Source organism: Tachypleus tridentatus, chromosome 2, assembly GCF_004210375.1.
Source record: "Tachypleus tridentatus isolate NWPU-2018 chromosome 2, ASM421037v1, whole genome shotgun sequence".
Classification (NCBI taxonomy): Eukaryota; Metazoa; Arthropoda; class Merostomata; order Xiphosura; family Limulidae; genus Tachypleus; species Tachypleus tridentatus.
In genome coordinates, this window is record NC_134826.1 from 41,770,767 (window position 1) to 41,792,842 (window position 22,076).

Consider the following 22,076-nt stretch of genomic DNA (forward strand, 5'->3'; position numbering starts at 1 on the left):
ATCCATTTAGAAGCTCCAAATTTCCACTCTACCTCTCTCTGCTCACTACAGTTTGATTTTCACACATAAATAAAACGATAGAAAACCTAACTGTTGTGAATTTTCTTCATTCTGTTTTCTCGTTGTTTGCTGTAGTTTTTTTACAGCAACAGTCGATCTACATGTCCATAGGTTTTCTGCGGAAATTCCTTGCTATAGGTTTCTCTTCCCACAATATTATGTATTACCGACGAGTCTCACACCTTCAGCATTTTCCTGCTATAGTTTTGTTTCTCCGAGGAGATTTAGTACATTTTTATCGCAAATTTTCTTGCTACAGTTTGAAGATATAGCTTGCTCTCTTGTGCATGTGCTTGCTACATTTCTGAACCACGAAAAAGTGTAGGTCGCTATACTCGCACCATTTACTCAGTGAATTTTTACACTTCAGTTTGGTAAATGGATTCATCTCTCTAGGAATCAACTGATATTCCTTACCTTTATAGAACAAATAACCCGCTGAATCCTATGCCAACTTGCCATTCGCCGCATCTTCATAGAAGACCTAACTGTTTTTAACATTTACACAAATAAGGCTTACCGTGTTGTGAGGTTCTTGTTTCCAGTACTTAACAACAACAAAACTTTTCAAACGGGAGTTTTATACTCCCGTGTTGACACGTTGCGTTTCGCTCCTTTACTAGGACTTCAAAGACCTTTATTTACTCTGAGCGAGTCCTTTTACTCTACTGTACTTTATACTTTTGTGGCATTTTACTTTATTTGTTTATTATATTTGTTTGTAGAAATGCGCTTGATTATTTAACTTTCTTACATTTGAAGTCCTTGAAGACATTTATTGAAGTATAATTACGATTTATGAAAATTCTGCCTACACGTTTACTGCATGATGAAACGTTATTGTGCCACATTTTCATAAAGTAAAAAAATAACTATTAAAAACAATTTTAATTATCCTTTTTCTGGATTTCTCTTTTAGACATCCTTAAAGACACAAAGCAAAGAATTAAAAGGATCTTCTACTGACAACACTCAGCAGACGGTGGCAGTAGATCCTCCTGAGATGGAAACGTATGAGGTGGACCTTATTAAAGATCAGCAAGGCTTAGGTATCACCATAGCGGGGTACGTCTGTGAAGAAGAAGGTAAATATTAATAAAGATCAGCAAGGCTTAGGTATCACCATAGCGGGGTACATCTGTGAAGAAGGTAAATGTTATTAAAGGAAATGTGTGGGAAAAAAAACACCTGTTATTTTGCATGTTAACTGTGTATATACATATACAGGTTTTGTAGAGTGTAATATACTTGAATTAAAGGAAAGAGGTTTAGAGAAAAACATCTTTAAAAATTAAATTGTCTGCAAGGCTGAGTTTATGCTGTTGTAAGATACGTCACTGAAGAGAAGAATTTTGTATCTTACTGGTTAACCCATAGAGTAGAGCAACTTCAAACATTCAGTCAGTTACATTTACGATGTTGATGCGTTTTAATTCAAGTATGTTAAATGTATGACAAAGGCGAACTTTTGAGCTTTCAAGTTACGTCTGTTTACGAACTTTCGAGAGTCTATGAAGATGATGAACTAACGGTCTAGTGAGATGCTTCCGAAGACGATAACTCTATGTCCTCTCAAGTTAAGCCTACGGAAATGACGAGCTATAGCTTTAGTGGGGGTTTTCTGAAGACGTTGTGTATACGTCGTTTCAAGTTAGGTACAAGGAAAGTTATGGGTTTATGCCCTTTCATGATGGCTATACGGAAAATGTAAGCTATAAGACCTAGTGAAAGCTATGTGAGGTTTCGCGAAGCCTATAATTTAATGGTTTATGTCCCTACACAGATAGGGTTATGATCTAATTCGACACTGTTATCTTAAGGATGAGCTTTTATTCTAGCGAAATCTGAGTTTACGTTTCGGCAAGTTATGTCTGAAAACAGGCTGAACTCTCATTGTTTTAAGGAGAGTGAATTGAAACATCTGCTTTTAATAAATTTTATTACGCGTAAACGAAACACGACTGTGACGACGGTGACAGCAAGGTTGCGGACTATCTCGTTAGATAGTCCAAGAATAACGTGAGTTTAATATATAACTGTAGTTGTTTTTGAATACTATATATTTTTTATTACAATCTTTAATGCAGCTCAGAATAACGCAAAGAAACTAACCAAATAATGTGCATATTGCCGTAAAGTTGATAAATAACTTTCAAAATCGTTTCCTATACGCACCTTATTGAACACAGCAATGGAACTTCAATGTTCATGTGCTGTCTATGTTCGTCATCGCCTGAATTTTAACTCTATACCATAGAACACGCACACTGATATGTTTGGTGCTCAAGCTGATAGTTCATTTGTATGAAATCCACCAGTGTGGATGTTCCTTACCACATTGAATTGGACTGATCTGTGATCTTGGGGAAATCCACCAGTGTGGGTGTTCCTTACCACATTGAATTGGACTGATCTGTGATCTTGGGGAAATCCACCAGTGTGGGTGTTCCTTACCACATTGAATTGGATTGATCTGTGATCTTGGGGAAATCCACCAGTGTGGGTGTTCCTTACCACATTGAATTGGATTGATCTGTGATCTTGGGGAAATCCACCAGTGTGGGTGTTCCTTACCACATTGAATTGGATCTTGGGCTTGTCATTAAATCCTTCAGTGATGGATTTAAAACCATATATCGCTTTTCGTTTCGCAAAATGTTTTAAAATTCTAATAGTAAACGACCTTAAAACACCATTTTTTTCTGTAATTAGACATTCAACATTTAATTTTATAGTTGCTACAGTCAGTTACAATTTTTGTTTTAGTGCAACGCTCTTGAAGAAGCTATAAAGCGAAACGTTGGGTTTCCAATTTTAAAAAATGTAACAAATTTGGTGCTATAAAATCGTTTGTTTCTAGTATTAAAATGTCTTCTATATATCATTATTCATTACAGAATTTAAGTAATGAGATTTCCAAATTTGTATAGATCGAGGAGTCATTTTTTTTGGACAGTCGGGTTGAAACATTTGCTGTCCCATCTTGACTCCATCTTGCTTTCTGTGACCTTTATAAACCTTATACATCCAAACTTATAGACTCACTAATAGATGGGAGAATGCTGTTGTAATAATTTTGTCAATTTCCTTACGTGTCTTAAAACCTTCGCTTGGGGGACTCTTAACTCGTGCCTGTCTTTCATTTGCAAAAAATTCAAATTGTTTATTTGAATTTCGCGCAAAGCTACACGAGGATAATCTGTGCTAGCCGTTCCAATTTAGCTGTGTACAACTAGAGGAAAGGCAGCTAGTCATCATCACCCATCGACAACTCTTGGGCTACTCTTTCACCAACATTGACCATCACATTATAACGCCTCCACGTCTGAAAGGCGAGCATCTTTGGTGTGACGGGGATGCGATCCGCGACCCTCAGATTGCGAGTCGAGCACCGTAACCACCTGGCCATGCCGACCTGTTTGAATGTATTCACCCTTCTAAGGTTATCAATTTTTTGCCTTGAATTTGTTTCGAAATAACTAACCTGCATTTATGTTCCAAGTATTTCGATAACATATAGTTGATGAAGTGAATGCTGAATTTATTTTAAATATTATTTAGTTACGTGTTCTTTTTTTTTTTTACATCGCTGGATCCATTTTGTATTATTTTTCTTGTTCACTGTGTAATTTAGATTTATGAAACACTTTTTGAACATCGGTTGATTTTAGGGTTATTTGTCAACCAGAACATAAAAACAGCTTAATACTTATTTGTATATTAAAAAGAACCTGTGGTCAAAACATTTTGTGAATATACTAAGTTTAATTATATTACCAGCAAGTGGCATGTTGTTTCAGAATTGTTCGTTTGTTTAAATACAAAACTACATAACGGACTGCTTGCATTTTGTTTTGTCCGTCAATGGGATTCGAACCCCGGATTTTAGTGGTGTAAGCCCGTAAGCTTCTTGCTTACTCACCGTGAGGCTCAGAATTGTAAGTTGTTATTAAAATGCGGTGTAATTGTTTTCGTGTCTTATTCTTTTCGCTGTAGTACTTAATAATGAACTGTAACATATACTTAACCTTCTGTATTAGGCTTAGTCGTAATACGTGTTTTTTTTCTACTTCAGTTTATTTTTAATCCCGATCGTTAATGAATGCCAAATGGAAAATATCCTAATTATTATGAGATTAACTGATCCAAAAAATTGCGAACGTTGGAAGGTTCGATGGCGTTCATTGCAATTAGAAGCAATATAAAGTACTTAATAATATTCAACATAGTATTACATTCATTTTTATTCCAGTTAACTCTATCACTACTACGGAACTTTCTAGAGAATTTCGCTTGTAAATTGCAGCTAAAAAACGTGGACTTTGAGAAAACTTTAATTAAATGCTTTTTCTGTTTTTAAAAGAGTTATAATTACATTTTAGTGTTAGGTCTACGGTTTCCATCAGTTGAAAAAACGCTTTTAGTTTCGAAATAATCGAAAACGACGAAATGTTTCGTGGTAAGTTTCAATAATAATAATGCTCCGTACAATGAAAACGTACAACCGATATACCATCTTACAATGAAAACGTACAACCGATATACAATCTTACAGTGAAAACGTACAACCGACGTATATTCTTCCTAGTTTTATGAAAAATTACAGTTTATTACCCACGCTTTGACCATTTCGTTACGTTCCACGCCAGTCTAGAAAACTTTATTGGTTCATTGTTATACCAATTTTATTACTCGTATATGAATATGCAGAAACGTATGTAGTGTACTAAAGCAAAGTGGTTATATATATGTATTCAAACACACGATAAATTAAAATGGAACTTTCGTCTGAGTATATTAAAAATACGGGCATTCAATAGAAAATCTCATAGTTGAAATGGGTCATTTATTATCTAGCTTTATTGCTTGTATTTTTCGTCGCCCGTAAAATGTTCCATGGCGATTCAAAAAATACTCACATTTTGAGCTTGAAGACGTAATTAAATGTTAGTATATTCTGATGCTATATTAGAAGGAAACGCTTGCAGAATCTACTTCGAGATTTGTTTTTATGGAAGTGTATATTATATTAGTATGATAAATTAAGTTTAGAAATTAACGTGCTTTGTTTGCCACTTGTGATTCTAAACACTACACTTAAACTTTTTTTATTCAGAGTTGTTAGTTTTGTATTTTTATTTCGAGTTGAAAAAACGTAGCAAGTGTCTAAGTCCAGTTTTGGTAGAAATTCCAGTGCGTTGCATATGTCGAGATTGAGCCACGATAATATAGTTTTTATTTGAGTTTTGCAAGGAGTTTAAGAAAAAATCGAAGAAAGCATTACAAATCTGTATGACAGACACCGTTTTCGAAAAAACACACAAAAAACTCAGAATTCCAGTTTTAACAAGTGCGTATTTATTGAAGCAGTAAACATTACGAGTGGAATTTAAATTATAGGTTGATTGTTATAGGGGTCAACCGTGCTGTCCTCAACACAAGTATCGAAACCCGGTTTTAATTGACATAAACCTACAGCCTTACCAGTGAGTTACGGGGAGAGCATTTTATTAAAGTTTAATCATCTGTCTTTCAATGATAAAAATCCTTTACATGTGCATAGATGTTATTTACGGCAAAAATCTTTTACATGTATATGGATGTTTTTCTGACAAAAATCCTTTACGCATATTTGAATGTCATTTACGACAAAAATTCTTTGCATGTACATGATTGTCATTTACAACAAAAATCCTTTACATGGATATAGATGTTATTTACGACAAAAATCCTTTACGCATACTTGAATGTCATTTACGACAAAAATCCTTTGCATGTACATGATTGTCATTTACAACAAAAATCCTTTACATGGATATAGATGTTATTTACGACAAAAATCCTTTACATAGATATGAATGCTATTTGCCACAAAAATCCTTTACACGTATATGGATGTTTTTACATGAAAAATCCTTTACGTCTACTTGATTGTCATTTACGACAAAAATCCTTTACATGGATATAGATGTTATTTACGACAAAAATCTTTTACACGTATATTGATGCTATTAGCGAAAAAAATTCTTAACACTTATGTGGATGTTATTTACAACAAAAGTCCTTTACATGTATTTGGATATTATTGCGAAATATTACGTAAGCAATTCGAAGATGTATGCCGATGTACATTAAAATATTATATTACGTTTTGATCATCATTCAGCTATTGTTATTTCAAGGATACTCGTGACGTTACAGGAAATTTTTTGATACGCAATTTGTAACTCAATTTCGATTTATGTATTTCTTATAGAATGAGTTGTTTTAATATTTCCCAAATGTAAACTTAGAACTTTTTTAGCGAATTATTAACTTCCATCTTCTTCTTGTTAAACATAAACATAGTTATTTCTCTGTCGAAAGTTCGGACTGACATCTCTTCACATTCAATTATGAACAGCCCTTTACATCATTTATTAATTTTATATTTATGTGTTTTCCGAAATAATATAACTTTCAGAGCTCGTTTGTTCATACACACACACACACACAAAAGGAAATTGAATGTGCCCCCAAAATAGGTCAGTCAAGCTGATGGGTTTAAAATAAACAAACAAACAAACTAAAAAACACACATTCAGTTTCATACCTACAATAATTATTCACGTGCGATTGTCCTAGTCTACTTAAGGGAAGAAATAAAATATCAATCATAAGATTCTGACAAGCTCAAAATTTACATCAAATAAGAAATGAAAAACCAGATATAAGTTGTTGTTTTTTATAATAACATCAGACAATAGATCGAAATCACATTTAGAGAAAATATTGGATTTTTACCTGCACTTGGTTAGAGAAGCTTGACAGTAGAAATTCAACACAACTAACTGATCGATCTGTTGATCTCCATATATCATTACATGACAGTTTAATCTTGCTCTCATGAGGAATAATTTGTCCAACTGATTAATTTCCTGTACAAAGACTCGAAATTCATTCTTTTTTCTTGCAAAGGCCGATGTTCAGAATTGACTTTAACAAGATATTAAATACGAATTAATTAAATGAATCTAGAAAAAACAACAACTTAGGCCTACGGAATTTTTTTCTAATATTCGTTTTAATAAGATATTTACTCTCTCAGATTCTTATTCGATATTTATTGCTGGCCAGGTATGACCAGGTGGTTAGGGCGCTCTGTGGGTCGCGGGTTCGAATTCCTGCCACACCACACATTCTCGCCCTTTCAGCCGTAGGGGGCTTTACAAAGTGACGGTCAATCCCACTATTCGTTGGTAGAAAAGTAGCCCAAGAGTTGGCGGTGGATGGTGATGACTAGTTGCCTTCCCTCTAGTCTTACATTGCTAAATTAGGGACAGTTAGTGTGGTTAGCCCTCGTGTAGCTTCGCGTGAAATTCATATCAAATAATCAAACTATTTATTGCCATATACAATTTATTTGTCAATCACGTTTCAGCACTCACCTTTAGCTGTAAATATTCTCTAAATTCATATCCGTGACTTATAGTGTATGGTTTTTTACTTGCTTTGCATTATCCCCAAGTTTTATTTAACGCTTGTTACTCCTGATCTCTATATGATCTTTACTTCCCTCGATGTTTATCTGATACTTATGGTTTTAACTAATTCTTGTTACCCCCAGTCTTTTTTTTTAATTTCGTTAATTTAATTAAAATTAATTTTAATTAATTTTTAATTATGAATTTGTTAAAAATTCATAACAGAAATAAAGGACACTTTATGTCAAAAAATAAATAAAACAAGTTTTGGTACACAGTTAACCGTTGATTTTTACGGGTAAAACATCATGGAACAAAATAACCATCGAACTATTGGGATTTTCATATTACCGTTTTGTTCAAACACTTTACTCGGGGGTCATTGAATCAAAAACACGTGTGCGAGTCTCAGGAAACTGTTTTACACTACGTTAGTTACATCTTCAAGCAGGCCTGGTATGGTCAGGTGGTTAAGGCAATCCACTCGTAATCTGAGGGTCAACGGTTCGAATCCCCGTCACACCAAACATGCGTTATAATGTGACGGTCAACCCTACTCTTCGTTGGTAAAAGAGTATCCCAAGAGTTGGCGGTGGGTGCTGCCTTTCTTCTAGTCTTACAGTACTAAATTAGAGACGGCTAGCGCAGATAACCCTCGTGTAGCTTTGCGCGAAATTCAAAATAAATACCGTTCCCCTCTGGTACAGCGTTAAGTCTACGGATTTACGACGCTAAAATCAGGGATTCGATCCCCCTCGGTGGACTCAGCAGCTAGCTTAATGTAGCTTTGCTATAAGAAAAACACGCACATACACACGAAGTGCTAACATCGTTTCCTGTGCTTCTTTGATTGGGGAAAATTTATCAATTAGGAAAATAAATCAATTGATCCAATACATTTGTATAGTATTAGTTTTAGGCTCTATCCACAAGGTCTCTTGACAAGAACCACAGTTCCTTTTCGTTGTTGTTGTTTTTGTTTTTTTTACCCTGTAATAGATTACTGAGGAGCTGATTGTAAGTGGTCTGTGAATGTGCATTTAGTATATTTGTGAAACTTGGGGGATTGTTGTTTTTCATTAGTTTGAAAGAGCTCACTTGCTCTTTAAGGTTTACGTAAGAGATTACCTAGCCTCTCATTTTTTTATGAGAATTTCATTTACTGCGAAATTTTGAGATAGAAACTAAGCTTCCAAAATCTCCTGCAGATGGCGCACGAAATTCATTTTATTCAGTAAACGAAACAATAATAGTCAGGATAAAATTATTTAATGCAAAACGTTACACTACTGAAAATTAAAAAATAACATAAAAGTTTCGCGAAATAAGAAACGAATCATGAAACGATAAAAATGTTTTAGTTGTTACAAATGTAATTTCGAAGTGGTTTATTCCAATAACATTCAATATAGAGATATTAAAGTTTTTTATACATATATATATTTTAATAACGTGATTATGGGAATTCTGTTTTTTTTATACGAATATCTCAGTAATAAGCTTACGCTATTTATTCAAGAACGCTTAACCTCCTCCTTCCCTCTTCAGTTGCTCAGTGGTAAGTCATGAGGCTTACGACGCTAAAAATTGGGTTTCGAAACCCCTGATGAGAAGACCACAAAACAGGGTAAAGTTAGAATGTGATTAATTTTTTTTTTATTTGTGAGACTTATTTTGGTTTCGTTTTTGTTGACAAAAAAGTAGCATGAGTAATAAGCTTATGAACTTAGCTTTTATAGAATCCAGAGTAGCATGAGTAATAAGCTTATGAACTTAGCTTTTATAGAATCCAGAGTTCAATATGTTCTTGGAGTAGACTACAGATTTCTCACGTACTTTGTAGCTTTCCACTTAAGCATCACCAAGTAAAGCTTGTTTTTTAACTTAACCCTCTCCTTCTTTGGAAAAGCAATGACGTTCTTTGTAGACGTTCGTATCAGTCTAATTGCATGGTTTTCTGCTATCTTCTGAGGAGACAGCGGTAAGTCAACAGTCTTATAGCTGTGAACATTGCAAACAGCCAATCTTAACAAACATGCCCTTTTAGCTTTTTATGACATTCTATTCATTTTGTTGTTTGATTTCTTTGGGTAAAGAAAAAACGAGTGAAAAAAACACTAAATATTTGTAAATAACATCCTTCTATTCGAATTGTAGTAGGCCAAGCGTGGTGTTTTATCATGCCGGGCTAAGGACAGAAAAAGTCCAAGAATCGAGCCGCAATATGGTGCTGAATACGGTATGCACTTTTAGCTATAGATGCTTTATAATTATTCAGTTCCAAATAACTACCTATTAAGCGGTATATGTTGCTAACTGGTTGCCGTCCCAACAGTCATCCGTTCTAAATTAAGGATAGGAGATTCTGACCATGTAACTTGCCACATATGTTCCATGAAATATCGCTCAAGTTGTAATTACCAAATACGTAACGTAAAATAGTTCAAACGAATTTCGAAGTCAGAAAATAATCGGATACAAGTCTCAAGAGGATAGATACTCTTTGTTGCTAAAGGAATAAGATAAATACATCGAACTGGGTTCTTTTATAAGCTAGTTCCACCTGAAAGCATTTAGGCTTAGCCGTTTGTTTATTATTGTTTCGGTCGATATCAGGCAAACTATTTCCATAAAAAAAAAGCATTTAAATGACATAGGGTTCTCATTATATAAACTTTACAGAAAGAATATTATATTACATATTAATGACATGTAAATAATGCACATGTAGCTTGTTTTGTGTTTATTTGAAACGTGAATTAGTACTTGCTTCTGATGTTCTGAATAAAACATAAATCCTATTAGAAACATATATACATGTCCTCGTTCGGTAGTGACTTTTTATGCTATTGTGATAGCCACGTAATGTTTCATAGGGAGAGAACTATGAAATGAATACCGGTAAAAAAAATCTCAAGTCCATTTCTGAGCTCATATCTTTAAGATCATGAGTACTTTAGCGTGGTTTGTAGTTTAGGGAACTGTATACAAGGCGATGTTTGGTGGAGTCATTATTCACATCTAAATCGTTCGTCTATGTAATGTTAAGGCCTCTAAATTGTGGCCATTTTCGGCGTCATTGTTATAACACGGTTCATTACTTTCTACTGCTTTCTACGTTTCGTTAGTTAAAGTATATGTTGCAAAATGAACTTTTCTGTCGTTTCGAAGAATCTTAAATCCTGTTATGTTTCTATATACCCCATCATTTTTTTTATGTACTAATTCACTTTAGAATCATTACTGGATTACTATTAACAAAATATCATATAATGAATTGAAAGGTAAGCTGAGTGTAAAATTACTCTTACAACACATGAATAAAAAAAATAATACAACGTAAGTAACATTAAATTACTTTCATTTTCTGCTTTATTAGGTACGACTTACTGTTTGAGCTAAAGTAGGTTACTGTTGGTTTTTTCACTTAAGCAGTTTAGGGGAATTGTTATTTTTCCCGTTAAATCGTGTATTTATTAACATATAAATACTGTGGGAATATGTTTATACATATATAAATATATGTTTTCAGAATTTAAAATGTAGTCGGATAGGCCTGTAGAGGAACAAACTTGCCTCAACATAACGTTAGGCTAAGACTTAGGCTAACATTTGGGTAATTATTAGCCTAATTAACGTAGTATGATCCAAAGAAACATCAGTTAGAGGTTACTAAATATATAATATACTAATCGAGTTGCTACCTGCAAACCATGATGACAAATCTAATTTAATAAAGGTTAATCTAATCGATTTAGTAGTGATCTATCGTCACATCAAGCCGAGTTTATTATACATTAGCCTAATCGATTTGGCATAGCTAACCGGCACTCGACTCGTAATCTGAGGGTCACGGGTTTGAATCCCCGTCCCACCAAACATGCTCGCCCTTTGAACCGTAGGGGCGTTATAATGTGAAGGTCAATCCCACTATTCGTTGGAAAAAGAGTGGCCCAAAAGTTGGCGGTGGGTGGTGATGACAAATAAACACAACTTGTTTTGAATCTCAGCATTTTCAGTAAAATTACGAGCACTAAGATGAGTGTTTCCTTTGCTGATTTATTTGTATGTTATCTAGAACACTAATTTTTCCACCCCTCCTAAACCAATAACGTCTGGTCTGTATGCTAGGTGAATTGATTATATTTTTGTAATCAATGTTTGTTTGTTTTGAATTTCGCGCAAAGCTACACGAAGGCTATCTGCGCTGGCCGACCCTAATTTAGCAGTGTAAGACTAGTGGAAAGGTAGCTGTCATCACCACCCACCGGCAACTCTTGGGCTACTCTTTTACCAACGAATATTGGGATTGACCATCACATTATAACGCCCCCACGGCTAAAAGGGCGAGCATGTTTGGTGTGACGGAGATTCGAACCCGAAGAGGCGGCAGTGGGTGGTGATGACTAGCTGCCTTCCCTCTAATCGTACATTGTTAAATTAGGGACGGCTAGTGCAAATAGCCCTCGTGTAGCTTTCCACAAAATAAAACAACAGCAAACAAAAAAAAAAGTATTATATTTGTCTGCTTCTCTTAAATATTTCTCCCTAGCAGTAGCTCAGTACTAAAGTATTTAGCTTACCTCTAGGTAATTATCAACTTTATCGGATTAATACTGACACAATGTCACGATTAACCCGGTTCGCTAAAGAGTAGTCTAATAGTTTCTTTTTCTGGTCTCCTTCCCCGCTAGTACAGCGGTAAGTCTACGGGTTTACAACGCTAAAATCAGGGGTTTGATTCCCATCGGTGGGCTCAGCAGATAGCCTGATGTGAATTAGGAAAGCACACTTTTACTGTCAACCATTACAACATAGTATTTACCTATACGCATAATGTATATATATATATGTATGTATGGGTCGCACAGAAAATCGAACACAAAGATTAGAAAAGACAAAAAAAAACACTTGATGGTAATAACATCTAGAAAATTTTTAATTCGACTCAACTTTTCAGGCTTAAAACTTTCTTCAGATGATGTGTGGGGCCTTCAGTGGGTGTAGCAATACTAGTATTGATAATCTATATGTGTCAGTGTCTCAGAATCCACAGTATTACAGTTGGGTGAAATGTAATTTCCTTCAGTACGCCAGCTAATGTTTCCATTAAGTGTTAAATCTCTGATGTTTGTTGGTTTTGGTGGGTTCTTAGACCATCGGAGATTAGATACTGTTTTTTTTATTAAGATACAATTTAACTTCGAAATTTATAAAATCATTTTAAGAAACACCACCTTGACAAGCGTTCAGGCCCGAAACGTTGTGTCATATTAAGGTTTTATGGATTTTATTACCATTGTATCTAGTGGTTTGTCTTCCGAACGTTAGAATCAGCGAAGTGCTGGCAAAACTTTACATCCAGCGTGCTTTTCTGTTGGCCATTTCGTATAACCCCAAATTTTCAAAAAATATGTACGGATATCAAGAACTCAGGCTTTACATCTGTAATGGAGGGCTACTGTAAGAGGTAAAAAGAAATAAGAAGTGAAGCAAGGGTCGTGCGATCCTCTCTAAAAACATTGAAGTTTTCACATTTTTATTGGCCCCTCCTGGGACAGCGGTAAGTTTTCGCATTTATAACACTAAAATCAGGGGTTCGATTCTCCTCGGTGAACACAGCAGATAACCCGATGTGGCTTTGCTATACGAAAAAAACACACACATAATGAATGCAGTTTATGTTGTGCGTTAGTACACACCACCCTTCCCTGTCTAACAAGCACGTGTGTATTGATATATACATGTACGTCATTAAATAAACAGATATGATCTGAAGAATGTTTGTTTAAATAGAGACAGAGAATTCCCAACATTAGATTTGCTTCTCAGCCAACAATGAACCATTTCTCTTTTATTATTATGTTACTAATAGAGCTTTCTGTCAAGGATTTCACTTTATGAATAGCTGGTTGTACTCAAGTATTATCAACGTTACCACTTAAATAAACACTTAACTTTGAGCTGAAGGGTGTTTATTTTATTATCAAATATGCAAGCTTAAGTGAACTTCAAAACTTTATGACTTTGTGTATATTATACGTACATATGGTAAACACATATACGTAATACGTACGTATGGTAAAGATATATATCTAATTAATACGAATAGTATATATGTAATACGTTACATATAGTAAATATATATATATATGGGAAATAAATAAATAATACAAACATATGTTAAACATATATATATATTTTGTAAATATGCTCTTCAACCAATCTTTTTAACAATAATTCATATAAAATAATCTGAAACTTGTTTGTTAAACTTCCCTAATTTGAAGTGATAGTCCAGCAGTTAACCGACGCCACCCACTCGAGTTACTTTTGACCAACGAACAGTGGGATTAACCATCACATTATAACGCATTAAAGGCTAAAAGAGCTAGCATGTTGGCAGACGGAATTCGAACCCGGGACCTTCAGATTATGTTGTTGTATCCATAAAAGCTAAACTGATGTTTTTTTCTATATTTTTTACCACGATTGTCAGAAGTTTAATTTAATCAGTAATTTACCTACTAGCTTTCAACAGTAAGTGGAGACGGAGATGACAGTTCTCCTTGTAATTAGATAAACGTTCTATTTTCTTTCTTTACTCTATTTTTTACATCAGATATTTGCCAAGAAAATTGTTTTCGAATGCTTAGAAATAAAGTAAATAACTAATACTCACGTAAACAAAACGCATCCGTTTTCAGTATCAAACGCACAATATTTCTTTAAAACCAGCCTTCGAAGGCAATTTTCTTGATTATGTTACGAGAGGGGGGGGAATTGGAGAAACAAAACGTATTACCGTCTTCTGTTTAGTTTGACATGAGTTAGATTTTATTAGATCAAGCTCTGTGTAAAGGAGTCATGGAGGTCCCGAGTGAGAAGGAATCTTTCAGTGTCCTCAACAGAATCGTCTTATTCCACAACCAGTTCTTGAAACCACTCATTAGCGAAATTACATTGTAATCAGTTTGTTCTTCCTATTCAGTAACAGCAAAAAAAAAAAAAAAAGAGCTCAGTCTCTTTGAAAGGAAAGTTGAAGAACTAAAGAAAAGATTCCGTTTTTAACAAAGGAAATTACATTTCAGGATGCATTGAATTGTTTTTAAGCTAATTAAAATAAAGACGTAGTGAATGACTTGCCTTGAAACTCAGCTTCAGAAGATTCTCCACTACATGACAACAGCTCAGAGTCTATGGGTTTTTCTCAATAAGAAATTGCAGTCTTTACTTTTCGAGTCATTTGTTGCTCGTCGCCCATATTAGTTTGGGTGATCCAGTTTTATCAGATGGTGGAAGTTGAAGTGATCGTGCTTTATTAGATGGTGAAAAGTTTAGGTGATCCATCCAATTTTATTAAATGTTGTAAGTTTAGGTGATCGATCCAGTTTTATCAGTTGGTGTAAGTTAAGGTGATCGATCCAGTTTTGTCAGTTGGTGTAATTTTAGATGATTCATCCAGTTTAATGAGTTGGCCGAAGCTCAGATGATCCAGTTTTATCAGCTGGTGGAGAATAGACTCGAAACCCATCAGTGGCTTTCATTCTAACAATACTTAGAAGTCTCTATTGTGGAATTTGTAATTCATAGTTTTGTAGCATAAAATCGGAATCATATATGTGTGTGTGTATATATATATTATAATAAAAAACAATCATTAACAAAAAACGTAACACTACACAACTAAAACAAGGCATCATGGTACAGGCTATAATGTAGGATACGTGTTTTATCTTTCGATGTAAATATTAACTTTATGTACAAAATATGTTTATACTATTAAACATTTAAAGTTTCTTTAAACAGTCTCTTTTCATCAATTATTCATTTGCGATCCACTAGAAATACACGTTTTAAGAGAACCCTAATTTTACATGTTTTGGTAGTGATTTCTTTGGTTTGTTTCGGATACTCGTGTAAATCTACGCAAGGGTCATCTGCACTATCTGTCCCTATTTTTGAACTTACAGACTAGATGGAAAGTATCTAGCTAGATAGCAGTATTTAACGCCAAACCCTTGGACTATTCTAATCGAATAATGTGATGTCACTTTTATTTTCATAACATACCCGCGACTTCCAAATGCGGATTGCGTTTTTATAGTAACAGGACACGAACCATGCATCTCTGGACCCATTGTCCAGCACGCTAGTCGCTAGGTCACACCCGGTGACAGTAATTATCAGCTGAGGTAATTATCGGATAATTAATTTTAATTAATTAATTCAATGCTTTTCTAATCTAATTATAAATTCAGTTTTTAATTCCATTGTCATATGCTCTATCTGTTTTCACTATATATCACCCACCTTTATTCTATTTTTGTAGTGAAGGGTTTCTTAATTAGTAGTTCCAAATTTTTTCTACAGTAATGTGTTTGTTGTGTGACAGTGTTTGATGTGATGAAGGGTTTTACTATGTTATTGTTCTTATATTGCCTAAGAACTTACTACTACCAAATTACATTACTTTCCTTAATATCCAGTCGCAAAAAGTAAAAGATGGAGACTCTGAAGTCGTTTGTGGTGTGTGTATAAATATATATATATAAACACACACACATAATGAACTATTTTGGGTTCACTTAAGGAAATCACTCATTAGAGATTATTATTAGAATGAGTTTTTAGCTTTTGTTTAGCGTGTTTCGATTAGTGTCACGATATTATATATGATTTTATGTTACAGCACATCGATGATCTTTATCAAGGCGGCACGGCATGGCAAGGTGGTTAAGGTACTCGACTCGTAATATGAGGGTCATGGGTTCGAATCCCCTTACACCAAACATGCTCGCCCTTTCAGCCGTGGGAGCGTTATAATGTGACGGCCAATTCCACTATTCGTTGTTAAAAGAGTAGCCCAAGAGTTGGCGGATGGTGGTGGTGACTAGCCTTCCCTCTAATCCTACACTGCTAAATTAGGGACGGATAGCGCAGCTAGCCCTCGTGTAGCTTTGCGCGAAATTCAAAATAAACCAAAATAAACTGAACTTTATCAAGGCGTTTTACTTCATTGCTCATAAAAAATGACATACACATTTAGAATAATGTAAGATATTTTTTGCCATATCTACACATAAATCATCTCTATATACATATACAAATTGACTGATAGATAGGTAGAGAAATATAGTTTATTAAGCTGTGTGTATATATGTCTTAATGAATCCCCCCAGGAACAGAAGAGTAAGCTGTGTGCTATTTGCATTAAAGAATATTATAAGTTTTGGAACAAAATCCATGATTCATTCTTTGTTATTTTCTCAAGATAATCATTATATTAATATCGGCAATCATCATATCCAAGGATCTTGTAAGTTTTCCATTTCCCAAGATTATCCACATTTGTTTTTTTTTTAACAAAGTTGATCCTCCATGTGAGACCAAAAATATTTAGAGAAAGTTTGTATCGATATAGCATACTTGAGATATCAAACTCGTAGAAAATCACTTGAAAATATTTTAGAAAATGCTCAGCAGAGTTCTGTTGTGATGATGTTCAATTTAGTTATGAGTTTCTTTTCTTTTTTCGTAGAGGACATTTCTGGCATATTTGTCAAGAGTATTGCCAAAGGCAGTGCAGCTGATCTTTGTGGCCGGATGAAAATCAACGATCAAATTATCGAGGTAGTGTAAATCACGTGACTTCCTATTTGTTCCTTTCGTGTGTTATTGTATTACAAACGCACAAAGATACATGGCATTGTTTTACATTAACGAATACAGTTTAAAGGCACAACAGTGTGGTTGTAAATGCGTGCCAGGGTAAATTGTTTTAAATCTCTGTGTGGTAGGCTGTTGGGAAAGAGCACTATAATGTTTTTGTACGTTGCTTTTATCTGAAGTACTTGCGAAGCTGGTAAAATGGCTGGTGTTGGTGCTACCTTTATAAAAATAGTTTAGACATGCAAGAAAGTGAATAGTTTATTGTTGTTGTCGACGACAGAACGTATATGGACTCCAACATCTTTAGGCTAGTATGCTTTTAATGAAAGGAAAAATAAAAAAACCCACCAGACTGAGCTTGTTTTTCGCGCAAAGATACACAAGGGCTACTTAAGATAGCTCTAGTTTAGCAGTGTAAGACTAGAGTGAAGACAGCTAGTCATTACCACTCACCTCCAAATCTTGGGCAATTTTTTTCACCAAAGAATAATTGGATTAACCATACACATTATAACGCCCACATATCTGAAAGGGCGAGCATGTTTGATGTGACAGGGGTTCGAACTCGTGTCCCTCAGATTACGAGTCTAGCACCATAACCACCAGGCCAGCATAGAGAGAGCGAGAGCTATCGTGATACATATATTATTAGTGACCTAGTTACGTGTGACTAGGTTCATGTCCAGTTAACCAGAATGCTGTTTCTAACAGTTAACAAGGCAATGGATAGGACAACGTATCTGACTGGTCAACAATCATAGTATCAAGGCTAGTTATTAGAAAGATTGGTTAAAGGTACTAGTAACACACCAGTGTTAGGTTACTCTGACGTTAGATAATTACACTGGATCGAATATAAAAAGACCAAAGAATTACTCTGTATGTACACGTAGACGCGGCATGGTTAGTGTTGCCATAACGACAGTGTCTGTTCTTGAGCAGCGTGTACATTTTGCATATACACATGAGTGTCTATATATATATATATACACACTTACGTTGTATATATACACACTTACGTTGCTCGTAGGTGCTGTAACTGAACCACCTGAAACTTTTTTTGCCTATATTCCTTTTTATGTTTCTTTCCTACTTTCATCACCTAAGGTTACACAGGTGACCTATCCGGCGAGTTAAGTTCACGGAGTTATAAAACTAAAATCATGGGGATCGATTCCCCACAGAGGACAGAGCGTAGATGCCCCGTTGCGTCGCTTTTCGCTAAGAAAACAAAATATTTTACTATCATAAAACATTTATAAGAAATAGTTTCGCAGTGCGCGTCTTTTGTAGAATTTAACTGAATCCATCTATCTACAACTGTAAGAGCTAATTGTTTTTCAAATTCATAGTCTTTGTCTGTCTGTCATGGCATGGCCAAGCGTGTTAAGGCGCTCGGTTCGTAATCCGTATCGTGGTCTGTATTTGTTAATATTTTGGAGAGGATTATACTGTACAGTAAAACTTTAGCAATGGCTAGGTTAGTTTAAATCACGTACTCGAATTGGCATTTTCACCATAAACGGAACTTTGTGTACACTTAGTCTAAATGGCCGGCCTAGAGATCATCTCTTTAGACTTCGACCGGAGTAGCTAGTCAGCCAGCAGAAGCCTCCATCACACGAGTTTGTTTCTGGTTTTTTGAACCGAGTAACGTATGATTGACTATCACTTTTATAACGCACCCAAAACCGAAAGTATGGAGCTTGATACCATATATCGTACTTTGTTTGGAGGCGTTAGCTATCAGGCCACACTTGACACTCAACTCTTAATGGGTAAATTATTGTTATTATATTCATTTTCACACTTTCAATCAAAGAATAGTGGCAGAATTTGAAATCCTTCTAAAAGTCAAATCCAATTTCTAATTTTTTTGTAATAATATAATTTTAGTTTTCAAGTCCACATTTTACATAATTTTCAAATAAGTGCGTGAAGCTTGCCAGCATTTTTTAAAAATCAGTTAAAGACTGTAACTGCATGTATCATAGATACTGCGTCGTAGAGTGTTTAGTATTTCGCGCAGAGTTACACGAAGTCCCTAAGTCAGCAGTAAAAGGCTAGATGGAAGGCAGCTGGTTATCATCATCCATCGTCAACAAATGAATAGTGGGATGGACCACACATTATAACGCCCACACGGCTGCAAGGGCGAGCATATTTGGTGTGACGGGGATCCGAACCCGCGACTCTTGGATTACGACTCGAGTGCCCTAACCACCTGGTCTGTGTGTTATAGCTACCGAACTTCTGAAACTATTGAAGTTCAGTGAATGTGCACATATTTAATCTGACAGATTTATGCACATAAAAATGAATATTCATTACGGTTGTTTTGTGAAATTTATAGTTTGGTGTATTAGAAAAAATAATGCATTGGTTTTATCATGCCGTTCTACAACAATCTCAAGTACTCGTGTTATGACAGGTATACAAAATCCTGTGTTATAGAAAATATTCATATTTAGGATGGTCCATTAGTTGGATATCAAAGGCAATATATTTACTGTCTTAGGACGGCTGGTATGGGTATTAAGACTTTTACTAATATACCACCTGTTATGAATTATACGAAATCATTGTGCACATATATATGAACAAACTAATAAAACACAAGTTTTGGTACTGACAACCAAATAGTGCTTAGAAGAGATATAAATGTAAGGAAAATAATTTTTGTGTTTGTACGTATATATATGATATTTGCTATTCATATGTATTCAAACTTTAAAAAATTACGTTACCCAATCTTTTTAATACCAAACAAACAGTTCATATGTACACGTTTCGGTATGTGTATGTAACTGGTTCGAAGGAAAATACGGATTTCATGATTTCTTCTATATCCTACAAATATTTCATATGTTTCAACTGTTACGTAACGCTGATAATTCTCACATATGCCATAGTTCTATTGAATTTCATGTATTTAATAGTTCTATCAGGTTTCAAGAGGCTGCTTATCTGAGCGGTTAGGTAGTTCTATTATAAACTTCAGTTGCCACGTGATTCATGTTTCACGTTTCTGGAAGATACGTCTACTTGGCAGATTCGAGAAGGTTCGTGGGTAATATTTCCAGTTCACTGTGAACTACGGATGGGCGCCTGTTTTGGGAGAATCATTAATTTTTTTTGTATTTACTATGTTTTCATTTTACCTTCATCGGACACATTTTGATGTGAGAAATAGCCTCAGAGCGAGTGCAGTGAAGATCAGGTCTTTATAAGGTAAAAATATATTTGACAATACGAACGACATCTCGTATATCACAGTTTATTGTCTCCCCACTAAGAGGTTGAGAAGGAGTTACTTTTTATGGATTGCTTGCTTTTAGGTATTGACGCGAAGTAGTCAAGACCAATCTGCACTAACGGTGCCTAATTTTGAACTTACAGTTTAAAGGGAAGGTGTGTGTGTGTGTTTTCTTATAGCAAAGCCACATCGGGCTATCTGCTGAGCCCACCGAGGGGAATCGGACCCCTGATTTTAGCACTGTAAATTCGTAGACTTACCGCTATAATAGCGGGGGTCGAAAAGGGAAGGTAGATAATCAAAGCACTCACTGTCAAATCTTGGGATATTCATTACGCTTCTAACGCACCCACGGTCAAAGCGCAGAAGGCAATCTTATTTGACGGTAACGGAATACGAACGTTGGAGTCATAGATCCTTTAATAAAAACGCTAGAGAAATGTTTTAAAATATTACGTAACAACAACACTCAAATGTTGTTTACGTCAAATAAAAAATATATTTTCTAAACAGTACAACTTTCGTGTGTTATTAATTTGTGAGTTCGTGTGTGGTGTGAATTGTTGTAATATGAAATGTGGTAAGCAGGTATTATATTAATGATGCTATGTGAAATTGGTTCGTGTAAACACTGTTCATCACAATTTGTGGAGATAATTTGTAAAAGAGCCCACTTTGATAACCTAATATATATATATATGTATATGATAATGATTATTAATAGCTAATAATGCAGAAACAGAGTAAGAATAAGGGAAAGCTCGTGAGATAAGACGTCACAGTGTTAACTATTCCTCATTCAGGATGTTATTCCGAAAACACAGGAAATTATGTGGCTTAAGAGTTTGTTTTGAACTCAAGAAAGGAAATTAAAATCGTTTGACTAGATAGTTGCGATATATTTAACCTATATTTTCATTCTTTTCTTTATTATTTGTCTCTAAGTATTAACATTTGTATATCTTCTTTATAATTTGTTTTAACAAACTTAATCGAGGAGGACTTATACTTGTTGAAGATATTTGAATAATTTATTTAAATTTGTGTGAAAGACTCGATTTTATAGGATATGGGTTACCGAAAATATTAATATTACATCTTCAGGCATCACAATTTATTTTCCTTAAGGTGAATGGTCAGTCCTTACGTTGTTACAATAACCACCAAGCTGTGGATGTGTTACGTAACACCGGGAAAATCGTTAAACTTCGACTTGCTCGATATTTGAGAGGTGTTAAATACGAGCAGCTTCAACAAGCCATTGGTAAGTGCAGGCTAAAGGGCTTGTATTTTTCGTTTTTCTCTAAAAAATAATTATAATACAAACGAGCTAGATTTACCGCCATCTGATGATCTTTAATCGTACTATTTAAAGCAAAACACCAAGACAAGAAGGACGAAGATACGAAGTCGAGTAAGTATTATATAAAGTTATACTATGAAACTTAAAAAAAAATCACAACGTTTGATAAATGGTTAAAAGGTCAGTATTCTTCCATTTGAGGCGAAACGCCACATTAATTCAAAAATTATATAAAGTAAGCGTAGTTACTCCAAAAATACAGATGTTACACTTACACGTGACAAGGTGACTCCATTGTTCACAAAAGATTATTAAATTTATC

The 22,076-nt window shown here is 34.8% G+C and overlaps 1 protein-coding gene across 4 annotated transcripts in view; it reads left to right on the top strand.

The window, feature by feature from the left end:
- Positions 1-22,076, top strand: part of LOC143241864 (patj homolog) — a 234,461-nt gene that overhangs the window by 192,138 nt on the left and 20,247 nt on the right. For all 4 annotated transcript variants that reach the window (XM_076485174.1, XM_076485150.1, XM_076485164.1 and 1 more), the window contains 3 exons: positions 980-1,140; positions 17,063-17,156; positions 21,580-21,715. In XM_076485174.1, the coding sequence (XP_076341289.1) occupies positions 980-1,140; positions 17,063-17,156; positions 21,580-21,715 (391 nt within the window). The remainder of the gene's footprint in view (positions 1-979; positions 1,141-17,062; positions 17,157-21,579; positions 21,716-22,076) is intronic.